The sequence below is a fragment of the Haliotis cracherodii genome, unplaced genomic scaffold (assembly GCF_022045235.1).
Source record: "Haliotis cracherodii isolate W230 unplaced genomic scaffold, xgHalCrac1.p SCAF_4, whole genome shotgun sequence".
NCBI lineage: Eukaryota > Metazoa > Mollusca > Gastropoda > Lepetellida > Haliotidae > Haliotis > Haliotis cracherodii.
In genome coordinates, this window is record NW_027266297.1 from 38508605 (window position 1) to 38532760 (window position 24156).

Sequence of the window (24156 nt, forward strand, 5' to 3'; positions counted from 1 at the left end):
GGTTCTTCTTTGTTTTGTTTTGTTTGTTTGTTTGTTCGTTGTTTAACGCCAGCATGTTTCCAGCTATATGTATATGACGGCGGTGTGTAAATAATCGAATCTGGACCAGACAATCCCGTGACTTACATCATGAGCACCGATCCGCGCAAAAAAAATTTGGCAAACAATGACATCCATCAAACAAGTCAGCGAGCCTGACCACCCGATCCCGTTACAACAAGCATAGTCGCCTTTTATGGCAAGCATGGGTTGCTGAAGATCTATTCTACCCCAGATCCAACTCCAACTTTATAATGGCTGTCACAGTGTCGTAGAACCCAGCTCGTCATGGTCCAGTGGTCTTAGAGACTCGCAACTTATCACTGCCAAGCGGTGAGCCGCTCCGCTTCCGTTCTTTCACATTGTATTTGTTAGGCTAGCTCGAGGGGATTTGGTGTCTGTAAATTTCATTTTTATAGCATTTGAGTCTCATACTCATGTCTTGTGAGCATCGATCACAAAATTGGGTAGCGAGCCTGACCACCCGATCCCGTTGGTCGCCTCTTACGACAAGTATGGGTTGCTGAAGACCAATTCTAACCAGGATCTTCACGGGTTCTCCTTTGTTTTGTGTAGTAGCGTGTGCAATAGTTTTGACAGATATCAAGTGTCAAGTCTTTGAGTGGCATTTAGAAGTGAAATATATAAAGAAGAGAATATATGGATGTCAACTTCTTTATTACAAAACAACCTGGAGCATATACTTACTCCTTCATCAGGTGAATAAATGCTTTGAAGCATAGAACAAATAGATGTACCTGTAACAACAACAAAAGAAATAACACAGCAAAGGTGGAAATTAACCAAGGGAAGCCAACCGACAATTGTCGCTGATAGGTGATAGTAATGGACAAATGGAAGCCGACACGTAACAGTTGATAAGTGTTGGTAGGTGATAATAATAGACAACTGGAAGCTAGTACTAAAATCAATGGAATTAAGGCAATGGACAATAGACGGGACAATAACGGGAGGCAGCACTGATAGTAAATAGTTATGGAAATGGAAAGGGACAAATGAAAACCCGATGGACAATTAGCACAGACAATAACCAAAGCAATTAGTGATATCCAGTGTATGTCAAATGACAGGGTATGTGTCAATCAATACATCTTAAGTTCAAAATACTGGCAAGTTAGTCAAATCGACAGATATATTGAAATGTATTGGTTAATTCCATGGGAATAATTAAAAGGCTACAACCCCCTTAGTTCTTTTAATACGTGATTGTTGTAAGCATAACATTCCCTCCTACAGTATGATATGTATTTTTTAAGACGGATATGTCTTTTGGCCATTTATTCCTGCATTTAACGTGAGGTCGCCCTTAAGTATGCTAATGAAGGACTTCTGCGTGGTTTTTCTTACACACGTACACCTTCCGTTACAGTTCCGTTTTCATGTTTAAAGGACAGGTTATATGTATAAGGGAACATTAATTCGTATTTGTTGTTTAAAGTAGTTATGTGTGCTGCATAACAAACAATACATGATGGAAGAAGGACAGACTGATTTTGACAGCAAACTCTCTACATTGATGTCACATGGCCAGTGCTGTGTGCATCGTTTCAGTCATAATATATTCGAAACCCACAATATTTATTGTTCCTGTAACAGAAAGAGCTATTCCTGAACCTAAAGCAGTTTTAAAAGTATGTGTCCAAGAAACAATAACGTGAGTGAGTATTGTTTTACACCGCTTTTAACAATATTCCAACAATATCACGGCGGGGGACACCAGAAATGGCCTTCAAACATTGTACCCATGTGGGGAATCGAACCCGGGTCTCATGATTGATGAGCGAACGCGTTAACCACTAGGATACCCCACCGCCCCTGAAACAACAACACGTGTTACAACTATTTATAGACGATCAGATTCTAATAGAGAAATGTCTCAGTATAAGAGGAGGAAAATTTTATGCACTTTTCGTTGATTTTTCAAAGGCGTTTGACAGAGTAGATAGAACAAAACTATGGACACTGTTAGAATCGCACGGAATTAGCTTGAAAATGAGTTATCTTTTGAGAAGTATATACACCAATGTCAAAGCCTGTGTGAGAAATAATAACGAACTGTCAGAAAGTTTTACTATTGATTTAGGTGTCAGACAAGGCGGTTTAATGAGTCCGTTTCTATTTTCATTTTTCATTAATGAATTAGCTACTCAAATACAAGAAACTTGCTCCCATGGTATACAGTTACATACAGATCATACGGATTTATATCTGTAGCTGTTCGCAGATGATGTCTTACATTTCTTCACGACAGTGATTGATTGCACAAGGCAAATTATTGAACTTGAAAAATTCTGTAAAGAAACAAACTTAGTTGTAAATAGAGAAAAAATAAAAGTTATAGTCTTTAAAAATTGGGGGAAACTAGCATCAACTAAAAAATGGTTTCACAATTGACAAATTTGGGAAACCACATCTTCCTATAAATATCTTGGTGTTTATTTCACAAATCAACTTTCATGGCATTTTCACGTCAATCAAGCTACTATACAAGCTAAAAGGTTTGGACTGGTATATTTAGACAGTCTCCATTTCTAAGAGACAGATCATATTTAGAGACTGGTAGATCATATTTAAAAACTTTTGATACAAAGATAATTCCAATACTACACTATGGTGCTGAAATCTGGGGTTTAAAAATTCATAATCAAATTGAAAAAGTACATTTGTTTGTTTGCAAGAAATATTTAGGAGTTAAAAATAGTACGTCCAGCATAATGGTATATGGAGAAACGGGACGATATCCGCTGTATATTCAATCCTACTTAAAAGTTATTAAATACTGGCTACGCTTGATAAACATGACTAATGATAGAAACCCTAGGAAGTGCTATGATATGTTAAAACTCTACGACAGTACTGGAAAACGAAATTGGTAACAAACGTAAAAGAATTATTATTTATTACGGGTTTTAATCATCTGTGGTATAAACAGTGTGTAGAATCAGAACCGCTCTTTTTAATGTCCTTCACCCAGAGACTAAAAGATGTGTATTTGCAGAAATGGTTAGAATTAATATCCAAATCAAATAAATGTTTATATTATAGAATCATGAAAAGTAATATTGAAATTGAGGCGTACCTCTGTAAACTTGAGTTAAAAAAAACTAGAATTCCTCTCACAACCTGTATATAGAGACTGGTAGATATAATTACACTGATAGATGAGACAGAATATGCACATTGTGTAATACAAATTCAATTGAAGATGAGTTCACTTCCCCCTGGTATGTCGAGCTTACAAACATTTACGTGATAAATAATTGCCATCTTTGTACTCTGCACACCCGAATGTCCATAAGTTTGTAGATCTTTTATCTAATTATACTATGTTATGTAACCTGTCAACATATGTTTACCACACGATGTCACATAGAAACAGAATTGTTAGTTAACAACCACGTCACCTACATGTAAAAACGCATTGGACAATAGGCCTGTGGCCTTTTAAGTACTGAATAAAAGTGATTGATATAGACGATCAAGTTTACCAAATTACGTTATGATCAAATAATGACAAGTGAAAGGATTCTCTAGATAGTATTTGGACTTTCAGGAGTGATGTGGATACAATATTCAATATTTGAGTGAGTGTTTTACGCAGATTTGAACATTATAAGTTTTCAGTTATATCACAGAGTTTAAGTTCGACCTGGAAGGAAAGCCCTGAGGGATGCAGGCCTTACATGTTTACCGATTAGGTGGACCCCATGAGCACGGTAATGGTGCTGTCAAACGTCTTGGGTGACTGACTGGGCCTCCGACTTCATAAAGACAGACATTCAGGGGAACGTTTCCATCCATAAGGATATGTGTAAAGTTGATGTGATCTGTTGAATGTTGTACGTAGACATGAGACATTGGAATTCCATATCAAACAATGGTCTATGTTTCAAGCAATTATTATATATTCAAAATATGGATCCCTGTAGGGACGCCTCGGAAGACTACGTCCAAGGAACATCATGCTTGTCACAGGATTACTGAGTGTTGATTGGTCTAAATGGGATCTTGGTTCCGTTGTACAAAGCGATCTTAGCGCGGAGGTGATCGTAACTCCCATACCTTAACATCGACTTACGACAGTCGTAGTGATAAGGTTGTTTTGTACAACGGGACCCTGGTTTATTAAGTGTCACCCTGTCCCGGCGGCTATCAGTCCTATGATCCATTGGTTTACCTTTCCTACACTCTTATTGCGAACAGAAGCATTAACTCGCACTCTCGTTGACAAAATGCATCGCCTTATGCCTGGGCTTAAATTTAATAAAACACATACATATTCATATTTCTTTATCGCTGTTTTGCAATTTCATGATTCCCTTCAGTTATGTCTGTCAGCTATCTGTCACAGTTATGTGTGGCTTAATCTAGTCTATATTTAAGCATAATTCCCACACTGCATTGTCTTGTTAGGAAATAATATACAAATTAGTTTTTCTTTTTCGGGGATTAACGTACGCATTTTTTGCATTTCCTCGTGTATGTTATCCCAAGCAAAGCCTCAAAGTTGTAGATTTATATACTACACTCTCCAAAAAAAGAAACGCACAAGTAGATTTTTAGTTAATATATTGTACCTAATGAAGTCTGTATACTTAACTTAATATCATAGATACAAATATGAAAATTTGGAGCTCGATAGTCACATGGTGTCGGTGTACAAAGGCATTGAAAACTGTTCATTGTCATGTCACATGAGGCCACAAGGTCGCGCTGAACTCAGTATCTCGTGTGACCGCCTCGGGCTGCAAACACGGCTCTACATCTCCTTGGCACTGACTGGATAAATGTACGCATTCTGTCCTGCGGAATTCTGCGCCATTCTGGTTGTAACGCGTTGGCCAGTTGTTGAAGTGTCTTCGGCTTGTTCTGACATTGAAAAATGTTGACAAGTGAATGACAAATTATTGGCTTATGCTTGCCTTTTTATAGGCACTACCACGAGTTACGAATGCCATAACTTGCACCTGCATTTTGCTTAACTGTTTTCCTCCATGACATGTTTGAACAAGTGTGACAACAATGCCTTTTAAGACATTGCAGATCGACAATGGCTGCGTTTTGACGCACCGTTCGTCGAATATCAGGCCAACAACATTTTCCAATTTGTATACAGTAAACTACGTTTATAACGAACATGCTTATAACGAACTGGCCGATATAACGAACCTATGTTTTAGTCCCGACCATTTGTTGTATAAATGCTGTTTATATGCTTATAACGAACTACGGTTATTACGAACTAAAATTTGTGGTCCCTTCGAGTTCGTTATAACCGTAGTTTACTGTACCGGATTTTTTGTGTTGTCAGGTTCAATGAACTACATACTACCTGTGCGTTTCTTTTTTTTGAAATTGCGTGGTCATTATTTAAACATTTTGATATGGAAAGACCTACCGTAAGAAACACAGAACTTTTGGCATTGTGACAAAGGACGTAATGAGTGTTGGCTTTTAAAAATGCATGTTCTGTTTGGAAATATTTGGAGGACAATTTACAACTGGTATACATTTTGTGTAATAAATATCGACTCAAGGTGTAGTCAATGCTGCCTGGCGATTTGAAATCATAGGTCCACTTTGCACTGAATGATACTTACATACTGTTATGGTAGCGATGGTTCTCTGTCGTTAGTTTGTTATGGGGACGGGCGTCGTTTCACGATTTATTCCGGCAAATGAGCTGGGAATAACTATTTGTTCAACCACAGATATCACGGTACTGGGAAATTAATGTCATATTTGGGGGAAGTTCAAGGATGTTGTACATTATCAAACGATACAGCAAGCTAATCACACAACGCTGATGATGTTTCGCAACACTCTCATTTATCAACGACAGCCCACTTGTAATTCATTCGGAGTCAACATTAAACATGTGTAAATTTCCAGGATGCAGTGTCGGGTATTACGAAGACGGACAAGACTGTACACAGTGTGGAGCTGGATGTTATGGAGGGTGTGATGGCACGAACGGTCACTGCAGATGTAAAACTGGCTGGACGGGAAATAGATGCAACAGTAAGTACTGTCTTTGAACTATTGTTTGCTTGTTGTTTGTGTGTTATATTTTCCTCTACTATTTTCTGTACTCGTTATGTTATCGAAAAACAAAAGTGACGCACCAATTATATTATTACAATCTTTATTGTAATTTCTTGTTTTATCGACTGCAACTTAATTAATAGAGGATAGGTGTTGTATTTATAAGGTACATATTTGACGTCATTTTCACAACATTCATAGTGTCTATTTTGTGGCCTCCAACTTTATAATGGCTGTCACAGTGTCGTAAAACCCAGCTCGTCATGGTCCAGTGGTCTTAGAGACTCGCAACTTATCACTGCCCAGTGGTGACCCGCTCCGCTTCCGTTCTTTCACATTGTATTTGTTAGGCTACCTCGAGAGAATTTGTTGTCTGTAAATTTCATTTTTATAGCATTTGAGTCTCATACTCATGTCTTGTGAGCATCGATCACACAATTGGGTAGCGAGCCTGACCACCCGATCCCGTTGGTCGCCTCTTACGACAAGTATGGGTTGCTGAAGACCAATTCTAACCCGGATCTTCACGTGTTCTCCTTTGTTTTGTGTAGTAGCGTGTGCAATAGTTTTGACAGATATCAAGTGTCAAGTCTTTGATAGTAATGGACAAATGAAAGCCAACACGTAACAGTTGATAAGCGTTGGTAGGTGATAATGATAGACAACTGGAAGCTAGTACTAAAATCAATGGAATTAAGGCAATGGACAATGGACAAACGGGAGGCAGCACTGATAGTAAATAGTTATGGAAATGGAAAGGGACAAATGAAAACCCGATGGACAATTAGCACAGACAATACATTGTCAGACTCTCATACAATACAGACTCTCTACATTGTTGTCATATGACCAGTCCTGTTTGCATCGTTTCATTCATAATATATTCGAAACCCACAATATTTATTGTTCCTGTAACAGAAAGAACTATTCCTGAACCTAAAGCAGTTTTAAAAGTAAGTGTCCAAGAAACAATAACGTGAGTGAGTATTGTTTTACACCGCTTTTAGCAATATTCCAACACTATCACGGCGGGGGACACCAGAAATGGCCTTCAAACATTGTACCCATGTGGGGAATCGAACCCGGGTCTTATGCGTGATGAGCGAACGCGTTAACCACTAGGCTACCCCACCGCCCCTTAAAACAAAGAACATAATAATACTACATTATTATTTATTCTTTTGAGAAGTATATACACCAATGTCAGAGCCTGTGTGAGAAATAATAACGAACTGTCAGAAAGTTTTACTATTGATTTAGGTGTCAGACAAGGCGGTTTAATGAGTCCGTTTCTATTTTCATTTTTCATTAATGAATTAGCTACTCAAATACAAGAAACTTGCTCCCATGGTATACAGTTACATACAGATCATACGGATTTATATCTGTAGCTGTTCGCAGATGATGTCTTACATTTCTCCACGACAGTGATTGATTGCACAAGGCAAATTATTGAACTTGAAAAATTCTGTAAAGAAACAAACTTAGTTGTAAATAGAGAAAAAATAAAAGTTATAGTCTTTAAAAATTGGGGGAAACTAGCATCAACTGTAAAATGGTTTCACAATTGACAAATTTGGGAAACCACATCTTCCTATAAATATCTTGGTGTTTATTTCACAAATCAACTTTCATGGCATTTTCACGTCAATCAAGCTACTATACAAGCTAAAAGGTTTGGACTGGTATATTTAGACAGTCTCCATTTCTAAGAGACATCTCAGTTAGATCATATTTTAATTTTTTTGATACAAAGATAATTCCAATACTACACTATGGTGCTGAAATCTGGGGTTTAAAAATTCATAATCAAATTGAAAAAGTACATTTGTTTGTTTGCAAGAAATATTTAGGAGTTAAAAATAGTACGTCCAGCATAATGGTATATGGAGAAACGGGACGATATCCGCTGTATATTCAATCCTACTTAAAAGTTATTAAAGACTGGCTTCGCTTGATAAACATGACTAATGATAGAAACCCTAGGAAGTGCTATGATATGTTAAAACTCTACGACAGTACTGGAAAACGAAATTGGGTAACAAACGTAAAAGAATTATTATTTATTACGGGTTTTAATTATGTGTGGTGTAATCAGTGTGTAGAATCAGAACCGCTCTTTTTAATGTCCTTCACCCAGATACTAAAAGATATGTATTTGCAGAAATGGTTAGAATTAATATCCAAATCAAATAAATGTTTATATTATATAATCTAGCACGATTTAAATGTTCCTCTCACAACCTGTATATAGAGACTGGTAGATATAATTACACTGATAGAAGAGACAGAATATGCACATTGTGTAATACAAATTCAATTGAAGATGAGTTTCACTTTCTCCTGGTATGTCAAGCTTACAAACATTTACGTGATAAATATTGCCATCTTTCTACTCTGTACACCCGAATGTCCATAAGTTTGTAGATCTTTTAACTTCATCTAATGATACTATGTTATGTAACCTGTCAACATATGTTTACCACGCGATGTCACATAGAAACAGAATTGTTAGTTAACAACCACGTCACCTACATGTAAAAACGCATTGGACAATAGGCCTGTGGCCTTTTAAGTACTGAATAAAACTGATTGATATAGACGATCAAGTTTACCAAATTACGTTATGATCATATAATGACAAGTGAAAGGATTCTCTAGATAGTATTTGGACTTTCAGGAGTGATGTGGATACAATATTCAATATTTGACTGAGTGTTTTACGCAGATTTGAACACTTTAAGTTTTCAGTTATATCACAGAGCTTAAGTTCGACCTGGAAGGAAAGCCCTGATGGATGCAGGCCTTACATGTTTACCGATTAGGTGGACCCCATGAGCACGGTAATGGTGCTGACAAACGTCTTGCGTGACTGACTGGGCCTCCGACTTCATAAAGACAGACATTCAGGGGAACGTTTCCACCCATAAGGATATGTGTAAAGTTGATGTGATCTGTTGAATGTTGTACGTAGATATGAGACATTGGAATTCCATATCAAACAATGGTCTTTGTTTCAAGCAATAGTTTAATAAGCAATAATTTTATATTCAAAATTTGGATCCCTGTAGGGACGCCTGGGAAGACTACGTCCAAGGAACATCATGCTTGTCACAGGATAACTCAGTGTTGATTGGTCTAAATGGGATCTGGGTGCCGTTGTACAAAGCGATCTTAGCGCATACCATACCTTAACATCGTCTTACAACAGTCGTAGTGATAAGGTTGTTTTGTACAACGGGACCCTGGTTTATTAAGTGTCACCTGTCCCGGCGGCTATCAGTCCTATGAACCATTGGTTTACCTTTCCTACACTCTTATTTCGAACAGCAGCATTAACTCGCACTCTCGTTTACAATATGCATCGCCTTATGCCTGGGCTTAAATTTAATAAAACACATACATATTCATATTTCTTTATCGCTGTTTTGCAATTTCATGATTCCAGGTAGGTCTGTCAGCTATCAGCTATCTGTCACAGTTATGTGTGGATAAAAATATGAAAATTTGGAGCTCGATAGTCACATGGTGTCGTTATACAAAGGCATTGAAAACTGTTCATTGTCATGTCACATGAGGCCACAAGGTCGCGCTGAACTCTGTATCTCGTGTGACGGCCTCGGGCTGCAAACACGGCTCTACATCTCCTTGGCACTGACTGGATAAATGTACGCATTCTGTCCTGCGGAATTCTGCGCCATTCTGGTTGTAACGCGTTGGCCAGTTGTTGAAGTGTCTTCGGCTTGTTCTGACATTGAAAAATGTTGACAAGTGAATGACAAATTATTGGCTTATGCTTGCCTTTTTATAGGCACTACCACGAGTTACGAATGCCATAACTTGCACCTGCATTTTGCTTAACTGTTTTCCTCCATGACATTTTTGAACAAGTGTGAAAACAATGCCTTTTAAGACATTGCAAATCGACAATGGCTGCGTTTTGACGCACCGTTCGTCGAATATCAGGCCACAAACATTTTCCTATAACATATATCCAATTTTTATCATATAATGGGTAGGTTTCTCGGCAGGATAAAGCCAACGGATAAAAACGATATCCGTTGGGGTCATATGCGGATAGAGATGCAAATATCAAAGGTCAAGTAGGGACTACTTTCACTGTTTATAAACAAACATGGCGTCGCCCTCGTCATCTGGCGATCGAGTCAGAATTAACCATCGGGAATCTGGATAAACTACAGGGATAATTGCTATCATTATCAAAAGAACAGTCTAATAAACTGAAAATCAGTGTCTAACTGTGACGTAGCTAAGGCATTTTATAAGTTTTGGCAACTTTGGAGATATAAATTTCGAAACAATTTTGCGAGGACACGAGGCTTAGCCAAGCGGGATCAGTAGCCATATCTGTGCTTGTAGACCTCTGCGGCTTGAAACCTTCTCTACAAATTAAAATAGTTGGATTTGGAACCAAATATGTTTGAATTGTTACCTTGTTTCGTTTTTCGCTGTGTGTACATCTGACTACACTTCTTAACGTTATGACAGACCGAGTGTCAACAACGTCTGACCGTGGCCGTGACGTCTCATAGACTAGGGTTAGAGTAGCTTCCCTTTGACAAAGGGCAGTTACTCACAGTTACTTACGGACAGACCGATGGATTGCCGCGAAAGGAAAATATAAACCATTGTTGTTTTGCGTATATGTTGCTTCGCCACTGTATAAGAAACGGATTTCAGTTGGAACTATATTGGCTACTGTCACTGTCCGACTGACGCATCACTTACCCCATGACGTAATATATATTAATGCGCGCATTCCAGGAAAACTCGCAATGTTTCGGTAATGTTTGTGAGAGAGGGAAAGCGATTTTGAAGCACAGAATTAAAGAATGACATTATATGATAAAGAGGTTATCACGCTTGTGTGTTTGGGGATGGTAAATATCCTGTATTAGGAATAAACACACTCGCGTGATAACCTCTATTTATACAGTAAACTACATTTATAACGAACATGCTTATAACGAACTGACCGATATAACGAACCTATTTTTTAGTCCCGACCATTTGTTGTATAAATGCTGTGTATATGCTTATAACGAACTACGGTTATTACGAACTAAACTTAGTGGTCCCTTCGAGTTCGTTATAACCGTAGTTTACTGTACCGGATTTTTTGTGTTGTCAGGTTAAATGAACTACATACTACCTGTGCGTTTCTTTTTTTTGAAATTGCGTGGTCATTATTTAAACATTTTGATATGGAAAGACCTACCGTAAGAAACACAGAACTTTTGGCATTGTGACAAAGGATGTAATTAGTGTTGGCTTTTAAAAACGCATGTTCTGTTTGGATATATCTGGAGGACAATTTACAACTGGTATACATTTTGTGTAATAGATATCGGCTCAAGGTGTAGTCAATACTGCCTGACGATTTTAAATAATAGGTCCACTTCGCACTGAATGATACTTACATAATGTTATGGTAGTGATGGTTCTCTGACTTTAGTTTGTTACGGGGAGGTGCGTCGTTTCACGATTTATTCCGGTAACTGAGTTGGGAATAACTATTTGTTCAACCACAGATATCACGGTACTGGGAAATTAATGTCATATTTGGGGGAAGTTCGAGGATGTTGTACATTATCAAACGATACAGCAAGCTTATCACACAACGCTGATGATGTTTCGCAACACTCTCATTTATCAACGATAGCCCACTTGTAATTCATTCGGAGTCAACATTAAACATGTGTAAATTTCCAGGATGCAGTGTCGGGTATTACGAAGACGGACAAGACTGTACACAGTGTGGAGCTGGATGTTATGGAGGGTGTGATGGCACGAACGGTCACTGCAGATGTAAAACTGGCTGGACGGGAACTCGATGCAACAGTAAGTACTGTCTTTGAACTATTGTTTGCTTGTTGTTTGTGTGTTATTTTTTCCTCTACTATTTTCTGTACTCGTTATGTTATCGAAAAACAAAAGTGACGCACCAATTATATTATTACAATCTTTATTGTAATTTCTTGTTTTATCGACTGCAACTTAATTAATAGAGGATAGGTGTTGTATTTATAAGGTACATATTTGACGTCATTTTCACAACATTCATAGTGTCTATTTTGTGAAAGAATGTGTGCTAAAATAAGACGATGAGGGGTGAAAGTGGGTGTGACACTCTTTACTTTATAACTTTGGATACGACGTTTAAAGGGCAGTTCCCGACCACGTACATGTCTACCCGTTCGTCCAATTCTGCATTTGGGGACAATCCTTAGGTATTTCTTCGCTATTACCCCTGACCTTAGAGTTAGGGACATCCCATTATTTTGTCAAGACTAGGGGAAACGAGGGGCCTGACGGTTGATTTAATAAATGTACGGTTTAGAGCATTCTTTTTTCTTTTTTTTTAGAATTCTAAGTTATTATTTTTCACAACTGCATGTGAAGAAAGTTGGATGTAGTGGAACCACCAACAATATGGAAATTTCATGGAAGGCTTTTTGAAAAAAAGTGAACATGTTCGTTACTTTCACTCCCTATATGTGCTCATTCGCAGATATGATGCCAAGGACGATGCGCTCTAGTAGCGCCCTCCCTAGTCGACTTCCCTGTTCAATTGTACCTTATGTATGTTAATCCTTCTGACAATGCCCATTTAACAAGTAATCACAAACGCATTAAACGGATTAGAAAAAAAAGTTTGTCATCCTAAAATGGTGATAGGTTTCTTGGACGTCATTCATCGTTGATAATTGCTGGCTGAGATGGGGCTGGTCTTCACATACACCATACTTTTGGTTTGTTCTCTGTACGTGTACAGGAATATTATGTTGATTCAATTAATGCATATCAATATATAGCCAGAAAACTCTTTACTTAAACAATAATGCATTGTACGATTTAGACTAGATCATATGCATGTGTTTTTGCATCAGTATCAAATGCTGATGTCACTAGGTGTAACACAATCTAACGTCACATGACTTCATGAAACATGCGTTATTCGCCGCTTAATCATTTACGTTACAGAATGCGGAAATAGATAGACATGGATAGACGTGAAGGAGTGTCTGGGCTTCACAAAACACCACCATTTTGGTGTGTTCTCTGTTCGTGTTCCATGTCCAAGGATATTATCATAATGTTAATTTACTAAAAGCCTATAACACAATATAACGTCACATACCATCATTAAACATGTGTTATTCATTTACGTTACAGACTGCGAGGGCGGCTATTACATGGATAGAGGTGACTGTGTAGAGTGTGGTGCTGGATGTGATTGGGGGACTTGTAACGCTAATACCGGGACCTGTATCTGTAGACCTGGGTGGAGAGAACCGGGATGTGCAATACGTACGTGTCAGACTTTATACATTACTGTTGTCTTATTTCGTATTGACTTGTGTGATATGTTTTTTTTAGCGTCTAAATATAGTAACTTCCTCAAAACTGATTACATTAAACATAACGACATTCCGGACAACTAATGTCCACATACAATGCAATGAGCTTCTACCGAATCTCAGCAGAAACAATGTAATACAGTTACAATAAGTGTCCACCAAGGAAGTACATTACAGGTTAATTTGACCTTTCAGCTACACGACATTTTGTGTCCGAGATACAGTTATCCATATGTCTCTACTAGTATTGCAGACACATATGAATGATTTATCGGGAAATACCTGTTCATCTATTTCATCTACCTTTATACCATGACGTGTTATACACGTGTTGCATTCCTCATCATTTCTCACCAGTCTGCCCGCCTGGTACATATGGGGAACACTGTGGGCTGAACTGCTCTGCTGGGTGTGTCAACCAGACATGTGACCGAGTTGATGGCAGCTGTGACGTGTGTCTGCCAGGATGGAACATGGCCAAATGCGACAACAGTAAGTGGTACTGATATATCCAATTAAAGGGGTGCCAAATAGCTAAAGTAAACGTACGAGTATGTCCACCTTTCGGTTTTCAACCAGCAACGTTTACCTTTTATTGGGGTGCAAAATTTGAATTGTCACGAACTCATTCTGACACCATCAAATGCAAATATAATACGTAAATCTATGGTGTTAGATCAATAACTCAAGGCAACATAATATTTGATGAAGAATAGTTTTTCTCTGAAGTTGCATCATCGTTATGGTGTCATACCCAAGACATTATACAATATATAGAAAAGGATAGTAATAACGAAATGACATCGATATATTCTGATGTAAACAACAAGCAAAACGGTGTGAATTGTGTTATGTACATAAATATTCTGTTATGTTAACTGACGTGAAGATCCGAATGGAGAATAGGTCTTCAGCAACCCATGTTTGCTTTAAGAGGCGACTATGTTTGTCGTAAGTAGCGACTAACGGGGTCGGGTAGTCAGGGTCGCTGACTTGGTTGACGCGTGTCATCGTTTCCCAATTGCGTGGATCGATACGCATGCTGTCAATCACTGGATTGTCTGGTCCAGACTCGATTATTTACTAACCACCCTCATACAACTGGAATATTGCTTAGTGCGGAGTTAAACAATACACCAACCAAGCAAAGTTATTTTAAGTGACAAAAAAAATACAAATCTGTTCATCCTGTGCAAGCAATTACCTTTTCACGACAGGATGTGACACGGGCACCTATGGCCCTGACTGTATGTGTGCGTGCAGTGAGGGATGCTAGCCTGAGCAATGTGACACTTCTGATGGGAATTGTGGGTCTGTGGGTCAGGTGGATGTGCAATGGTACAATGTGTGAAACCCCTTTCTGGTGTCCCCCGTCGTGATATTGCTGGAATATTGCTAAATGCGGCGTAAAACCACACTCACTCACTTATCCCCCCTCCCCTCCCCGCCCGCCTAGTAATTGTACACAAATACTGTCACACAAGAATTTGCATATTTTTCGAATACTGGCAAATAAATGCGAAGGTGGAGGTTGACGTTTTATCTGATACAAACGTATTTTGAATGAGATGTTTCTGTTATCTGTGAACGTTGAGATGTGGAGATAATGGTCAGTGAATGCTTTATTTAAAAGACGAGCAAGTAATATGATATCTCCTTATCTCCAACAGATGTCTTGATGCAGACCAGTGGATCCTGCTTGCCTCCCTTTGTCATATGGTCCTCCATCACAACTATCGTCACGGTCGGGGCTGCTGTACTCCGACCTGCCATTCTTGTGTAAGGCTGTGAGAAAATCTTATCACATGGCCATGTGGTTAATGTATATATGAATATGTAAGTTCTTCTTGTGTCCTTGTCTTATTTGATAGGAAAGGATGAACTATTAATTCTTAAGAGGAGACTATTTGGTATCTTGGGGGCGGTGCGGGATGGGGTGGTAGGTATACTAACGGGAAAAAAGTAATCATGCTTCATATTAAGTGGCGAAAATGTCATGTTATGGGAAATAACTAAATATTTGGTCAATCGTCTGATCAATGTTTTTATAACAAATTCATTGGAAAAGAACATACCTGGTAACAGCGATACCCCCTAGAGTCGGGAAGTGTAGAAACTCAATTAACCATGTCAATATTGGGTGTGACCACCATTTCCGTTGATACAGGCAAGGTAACGATGGCGCATTTAAGACAACAGATGATGGAAAACCTCATGCTGGATATTGTTCCAAATGTCAATCAAAGATTGGCCCGACTGAGCTAGCGTTACCGGCTGGCTCTGGTCTTGTTGTTGGCGTCGAACCATCTCATCCCTGACATGTTCTATCGGCGAGAGGTCTGGAAACAATAGCCGACCATGACAGTATGCTGCCTCAAAACGTGTGTTACGTCACGTGCAACATAGGGCGGACATTGTCCGGCTGCAACGTAACGTTTTTACATCCTTGCATTTGCATAAAGGGTAGAACATGATCTCGAACTATGTCATCCTGGTTGCATAAGCCACGCAAATTGCCAATAACAATGATGAACTGTGTTCTCTGATGACGTTGAGTAACGCAAGCGTCGCTTAAACGTTCCCCTGAACTCCTGTAGACCCCTGCACGACCATCAGTTTGTGTGTTTGTTGTTCAACGCCGCACTCAGCAATGTTCCAGCTATATGGCGGCGGTCTGTAAATAATCTAGTCTGGACCAGACACTCAGGAGATTGATATCATGAGCATCATGAGCATCGATCCACGCAATTCGGAAACGATGACATGCATCAGCGAGCCTGACCAACCGATCCCGTTCGTCGCCTCTTACGACAAGCATTGTCGCCTGTTTCGGCAAGCATAGGTTGCTGAAGACCTATTCTACCCCGTATTTCACGGGTCACGACCATCAATGATATCCAGATAAAACCATGACTCATCTGTGAATAGTATACTGTCCCAGTCTTGTCTTATGAGCTTCAGATGCTGTCTACACTAAGTTAGGCGTGCCTGACGGTGATGTGGAAGCACAATTAAGCTCCTAGCTGGACGTCGCGGCCGGATGTTGTGTTCACCCAACCGTTTGCGTCCAGGAACCCATTTATTGTTGTAGCTGTTAATGTGTCAGTTTGGTAATAATTCCGTAGATGAACAAAACGAATATGGTTGTCATGTTGACGTGACGTCACACATGGACGACCGTAAGCGTTATTTACGGTTATACAAAAATGTTTGTATAAGAATGAAGGTAAACAATCAGCGTGTGCTGTTCACGTTTAAAAACCACTGTGTGAGTGTCATGTCACGACTTTAAAGTGGAGGAGATGTCTTCCTGAGTATGTGAAGATGGATTGTTTAATTTCAGAATAAATATATTTTTATTGAACTTAATATGAAGCACAGTTATATTTTCCCTTTTTTAAAAGAAAAGAACAGCAGTTCCTAAGCTTGCTTATTGTTCACTGGACATGTTGCATGTTCTGACAAATAATTTGTTATAGGTTAAACTAAAGAATTTTGTCTTCTGCTTGTTGGTTTTTACAGGATTATCTTATGAGATTATAAAGTATTCATATTTTAATGATTTGGTCAATTATGTAGCCCAGGTATGTCAAAATTGTGAAATATTATTTTCTTTTAAGGTGGAAATACAAGATAATAGAAAGCGGTGGTATTTGCACATTTGCATTACAAGATTTAATTTGTTTCACTGCAGTGTAAGGTTTTATAATCCAATACTTACTGAAACATACATCCACATTATGGATGCATGTTTCTATTTAGTCATCTATACGTGATTAAATGATAAAACGAACCAACTGACTTTCGTTATTTTGACTGAGTCACACTTAGTCGCTGTGTTATAGTCTCTCAGCTGTTTTGGGATTTAGTAAAGTGAGAAATCACAGCGAACAGTCAGCAAATGCCCACATTTGCCTGAAGGGAGTTCAATGAAGCAGACAGAAAGAGGGGACTTGTTACATATCTTGTCCATCCAGCGCTTGACCCTTGCGTGGATTACAACCGTCAGAAAGCTGATAATTCGTGAGCGAGTAATGTTCAAGCCGTAATCAGATTATCATGGCGGCATAAAAATGGAACAAAAGAACCATAATTTCAGCATGGCAAAGGCTTTGGCCTATGCTGTAACGGTCACACAGCGTATTCCCTGTAACTGATTTACCCACCTTAACCGAAAATAAGATGTACAAGTGAAACGTCTTATCTGTTTCATGTTTAGACATGTTAATAAAGATTCAGAGTGACAAAAAAAAAACCACAATACTGTATGTATGCCTTGAGAGGGAACTAAATCAACTTTCTCGAATTACAAAATGTTCAGCAATTTAACTTGACTACCTATCATCAGGTCGCATTGTAGATTTTTAACAAAAGGCTAAGCAGCATTATCAAAAAAATGTTAAGTTAATTTAGCATGCAGCACAATAAACATGAATCTCTTCTGACAATAGCTCTCAAACAAGATACAAAAAGTACTGCCTAACAATATACATTGTCAATCCAAGAGAATTACCTGTCTAGATTATCTACCGAAACAGATTCCAATTGGCGTACAGGGCAAATAGCTTATATGAACATTATATGAATGGTGCACTGTAAATCAGTGATGACACCACATGTTCGCGAAAAGGGTAACCTTGTCCTGCCCCATCGTTGCACCGCCATTCATACAATTTGCATACAATTTGCAAATAAGAATGTGCTGCCTTACGCCGCACACCAGTGCCCCTGCCATGCGAAAACAGCAGTTAGATGACAACCTTGGTTTCCCGAGAAAGTCCCTCACTAGTACATCAACTGCGCTTGCAGCAGGTTTGGGATTTCCCTGGTCTTTTCGGCCTTAAATAGTCACCATGGAATTCAATACCATATACATCCATATAATACTAGATTTTACTAACTTATTTTTGGGTGGCACGGATGGCCAAGTTGCTGATTGTGGGTTCGCCCCGATTATGTTTCTAGGTTTGCCAGCAGCATACCCGTGCCCATGGGTTTCAGCGAAGTGGTTAACGTCTCAGACCTGCATCACTTCGGGCTCTACTCCCACATCAAGCTGACACGTCGTGATATAACTGGAATACTGTTAAAAGCGGCGTTAAACCCAACCCATTCACTAACTTATCATCTGGGGACATACATGCTTTTAAAGCTTAACATGACTGGCCAGTAACAGTTGTTCTCCGTTTATATCGCAAGATTTGGTCAAGAAATGTTCACGTGCATCAACACACTGATTCTGATCATAGGGAGCTAACTCCGCATTTGCCTAGTTTATTTCTAGCTCAGACAGGTGAATCAGTTGAAGGGAACTGGCTGTGTGACCATTATTGAATGAAAACAGCTGGGCCGAATTCCCTTGTTTTGATTTTGCCAGCAGAAAAGAACGGATTTGCAAGATGGTAGCACAAATGGACCCCATGGAGATGCCTACTTCTTGCCTACATGTGCTGCACCTTTAAAATAGAAATACCAAAGCATTGTAAGAATTATGCTAAGAATTATCACCTGATTATACCAAAGGGTGAGTGAGGGTGTATTGTTTTACGCCGGTCTAGCACTATTCCAGCACAGTGTATCCATGTGGGAAATGTAAATGACAATGGATCTCAAGCAACTGGTGACCCTGCCGTCCTCCCTGGCACCGCTCGGTTACGGTCTAGATTGATTTCGAACGCTTTAAAATGATACTTTCGTTGTGACCCCACCATTGTTACAGAAAAGGCTTGAAATAAATAATTACGTTTTAGTATGATTTTATATATAGAAAATCAATGTTTACATTAGTATTTGATATATTTACATAACTTATGATACTTATTCGAGAAGTACTGGACATCAATCCAACAAATTTAAACATGCTAGGTTTTTGCAAATATTAATTAGGAATGAGATTTAAATATAATGTTGTTTGTTTTTGTATAACGCCTCACTCAGCAATATTTTAGCTATATGAAGGCGGTCTGTAAATAATCGAGTCTTGACCAGACAATCAAGTGATTGACATCAAGAGCATCGATCCACGCAATTGGGATATGATAACATGCATCAACCAAGTAACGAATCCTGGTGATAACTACAATGCGAACTTCAGAGAACACTTATCACCGCAAGCTAGCTGTGAGAACTGTTTAACCTCGTGAGCGAACAGAATTGTGCCATCAGTAGGGAAAATACGAATAGCTAACTACTAAACCAATATTGGAGATATAGGTATAAAAAAGAGGGCTGAATATAAGTGCCAAAGGTACTATTAAACATTCACAGATTAATATGTACAATTAGTAAGGTGGCATAAATATATGAAAACTATCAAATATGAGGTAAAGAATGAAAAGTGATATTAAAAGACACTAGGGTATCACCCAAAATACAAATCTGTGCAGTTACCTTACCTTGTGGGGACATTTTTGACTACATCTACACATCTACGAAAACTGGGTACACAATGTCACGAAGATCAACTAATCTGGAGGAAATAAAAGAACTTATTCTCTATTTCTGAGCAAAATATATCACTAAAAATAGACAACATCAACACAACACTGCAGAGCGCTATCGATAAGATTGAAATAGAAGTATCCAACCTGAAAACAAGAGTAGATTTCGTCGAAAGAAGTACAGAACATTACAGCGAGGACGTGATGCAGGTGAGAGAAGAGCTCAATGCTTTGAGAGCAGATTTTACGCTCGAGATAGGTATGCTCCGTCGTAAGGCCAAAAGAAAAGAGCTTCATGATAGAAAAATAAACCTACTGTAAATAACATCAACAAGAAGATAGTGAAACAGTTCTTAGGCAGTTTATGATTAACAGTCTCAAACTATCAGAAGAATATGTGGACAATGTGAAATTCAAAGATGTCCATCGACTGCCAGGCCCGAGATATTAGGAAAAGTCGGGTGAAACGGAAAGGCCACCAACTATCATTGCCGCCTTCATGTCGATTTAAGACAGGATTGAGGTGTTCAATGCCAGGAGAGCTGTGTATGGCTTAAATATGAATGTACAAACAGACCTCCCGATATCTATGAAAAGATCAGATCACTCCTCAACAAAAAAGCATATGAATTAAGAAATGAAAAGGGCCTGTATACCAGGGTAAGAATTAAAGGTATTGACCTTGTGCTTGAGGTGAAAAAGCCTGAAGAGCCAAATACCTCCTGGACACTAGTGAATTTGCCTATCCCTGACACCCTTGCCAAGTACTAATATGACAACTAAAATGAGTAACATGGTTACGAAATATATATGCATATTCGCCCAATCATGTTTGTTTCATATTAGACCCTGACCATGAAACATTTGTATTATAGCAATATACCTACCATGTTTTGTTCCCACTATAGAGCATGACCATGATAATAGGCCTATCATTTCATGTGTACACTATAGAACATGAAATATTTATGCATGATGAGCCTACCATGTGGTGCTCACATTATAGAACATGATCATGAAACATGTTTGCATAAAAGGCCTACCAAGTTTCTGTTTATATTATATGTCATGACCATAAAACCTATATGCATAATAGGCCTACCAATTTTTTTTGTTTACACTATAGCCTACAATGAAGAAACATAGATACATTATAATCCTACCTTTTTTTTGTTTACATCATATGGCATGGCTAAAAACCTTTAAGCATAAGAGGCCGACCAAGTTATTTTTTATACTATATGGAATGACCATAAAAGATATATGCAAAATAGGCCTACCAGGTTTTGCTTACACTATAGACTACAATAAAAACCATAATGCATATAATCCCACTAGGCTTTTGTTTACATTATATGGCATGAACATAAAACCTATATGCATAAGAGGCCTACCAAGTTTTCTGTTTACACTAAATGCTGCAGCCAAGAAACATATATGCATAATAGGCATACCACGTTTTGCTTACATGATAGACCATGACCATAAACATATTAGGATCATGGGCCTAAATTATGCTCTGTTGACATTACATATCATGACCATAGAACGCATAAACAAAACAGGACAACCAAGTATTGTTTACACTACAAACTATGGTCAAGAAACAAATATGCCTATTTGCCATACCGTGTAATGCATAATAAACCAACTAAATCTTGTTAACATTATATGCCTGAACCATGAAACGTATATGCACAATTGGCCTACCACGTTTTCTTGTTTATACTATAGACTATGGCCAAGAAAATGTATATGCTTATTTGCCCTTCCTTGTTTTGTTTAACATTATAGACTGAACCATAAAATGTATATGCACAATGGGCTTACAATGTACTGTCTAAAATTATAGACTATCGCCATGAAAAAACATCTGCATATTTGCACTGCCATGTTTTATTTTTATTATTGATCAGCCGTGATATAGCTGGAATATCGCTTTACTCGGTGTAAAAAATATATATACTCATGAATATCACGATGTTCGCGTTCTTGCAATATGTAGTGTGTTGTATGGTGTACAAAGAGGTATGGAAACATGAAATATTATGTTTACATCACACTGCAAACACATATGTTACAGTCATTTATTGATATGTAAAGGCCAACTATATGTTACCACACTAGTATATGTTTCAATGCACATGTTGAAGTAAATTAAACAGAAATAATATAAATGTGTAACCTCCAATAAGTAATAGCCACCTCTAAAAGAATCTCATCGATTCACACATCACAATAGTATAAACACAACATGCCTCCATATAACATAGATACTCTACCCACAGCATAGTTACCCATACACAACATATGCATAAATCACAATTGAATAGATGCTCTTTAGCTTACAACAGTAAATTGATTTCAATACATCATTAAAAACTGTACATATAACACATGAACAACATACACATGGCATGGGACACCCCCCCACAACAAAACATCCTAAACATACATACTCATACAGAAACAAAATATATGCATGCAAACATAATGAAACAAATTCATTAACAATATACACAAACAATATGAATATTTACATGTAATTTGACACCAAATCATGGTAATTGGGGATATTATTGCATGAAATGTTATTAACATTTCTACTGTAAAAATCCTTTTATTATAACATGCATGCAAAACACCATGACTTACACAAATATTTATATGAATAGAAGCCCTGCTTACATTAAAAAACATAAGCTTATTTAAAACATGATGCTTTAACAACATAAAAAATGTAAGATATCAAATTCACTTTAATCACATTGTTATTCATAATTATTGTCCCTTACAATTGGCAAGACCAATGTATGGAAGTATGCATATATATATGTTAATGTGAAGGCAAGTTATTATATGTATATGGGCGATATATATATACATATATATATATATTTGGTGTATAGATACACACAAAAACGAAAAAATACAGGCAAAAATAACTATTTTACTACCCAATAATAGGTAATCGTAGTGTAAAAAGTTGTTTTTTCCCGTCATCCCAAATTAATAATTCTAACTATAACTCCCTTGAAATAATCAAAATAAAAATTTACTTTCGACAAATTTTCGCCAAAAAATAAGCCCTCAAATAATATTTACATTTAAAAAATAAACACATAATCACAGATGATTTATTAAATAATGTCAAATCAAACTGGTATTATAATAATACAGTAATCATCACTCACTGTAAACACTCCCACAACAAATTAGTTCTTGACAAAAATGCCCTGACAAAGGTAAGCTGACCTAGATCTGAAGCCGCGTCGGGCGACCTGGGCGAGACGCACGTGCCGTACCTTTTCCTCTCGATCTGCATTCGTGCGGATCTGATCACTCCGCTCTCACTGAGCCTGCACTTAACTATAACAACTACGCCGCCTGTTTCCCAGTGCACAAAAGAACTGTCAAAGACTCTTGAAAAACACCCAACTCGGCACCATGGTAGACCATATTAACTTGTGAGTAAATGTAATTTTGTGTCCTATCTGTTTCTTACTCTCCTGTTCGTTCATTCCTTTCTTGTTACAGAATATACCGTGTACACAACATACTCTTATTTATCGAGTTCACATGCAAAATTATGACATTGCAAGATCAGATAATGGTTGACAGTATAAAAATAATCAGCACAAATTGCCAAGGCCTGAACAAAAAAAACAAAACCGTATAGATGTTTTTCAAAATTTGAAAAATAAAAAAGCAAATATATATATTGCCTGCAGGACCCCCATTTCACTAAGAACATAGAAAATAAAATTAAACAAGAATGGGGATCAAAACATTGTATATTTAGTTGTTATAAAAGTAACGCCCAAAGGGTGGGTATCATGTTTAAAGAAAACTTTGAATTTAAAATATTAAAAGAAGTCCATGCTAATGAATTTGGTAAATTTCTTGCTCCTAAAATGCAATTAAGAGAAAAAAACACATTGGCTTTAATCAACCTGGACGGTCCAAATACCGACACAACAGCATTCTTCGAAAATACAAGATATTGTCAATGAGTTTGAGTCGGATCACTGCTCCATCTGTGGAGATTGGAATTTTATCCAAAACCCATACATTGATTTGTATAACGTAAACAACCCAAACGCCAGAGAAAAAATATCAGATTTCATAGATGAACAATCCTTTTTTTACCCTTGGAGAGATATGAACCCAGACGAGAGACGATATACGTGGAGACAAACCAAACCCATAAAACAAGCCAGATTAGATTA

General features: G+C 37.9%; 1 protein-coding gene across 1 annotated transcript in view; it reads left to right on the plus strand.

Annotated features, from left to right (window-relative positions):
* Positions 1-17274, plus strand: part of LOC139479181 (protein draper-like) — a 44218-nt gene extending 26944 nt beyond the window's left edge. Inside the window, exons 7-10 of the mRNA XM_071261986.1 lie at positions 5953-6081; positions 13303-13437; positions 13845-13979; positions 15158-17274. Coding sequence (XP_071118087.1) covers positions 5953-6081; positions 13303-13437; positions 13845-13979; positions 15158-15270 — 512 coding nt within the window. The 3' untranslated portion in view covers positions 15271-17274. The remainder of the gene's footprint in view (positions 1-5952; positions 6082-13302; positions 13438-13844; positions 13980-15157) is intronic.
* The last annotated feature ends 6882 nt before the right edge of the window (positions 17275-24156 follow it).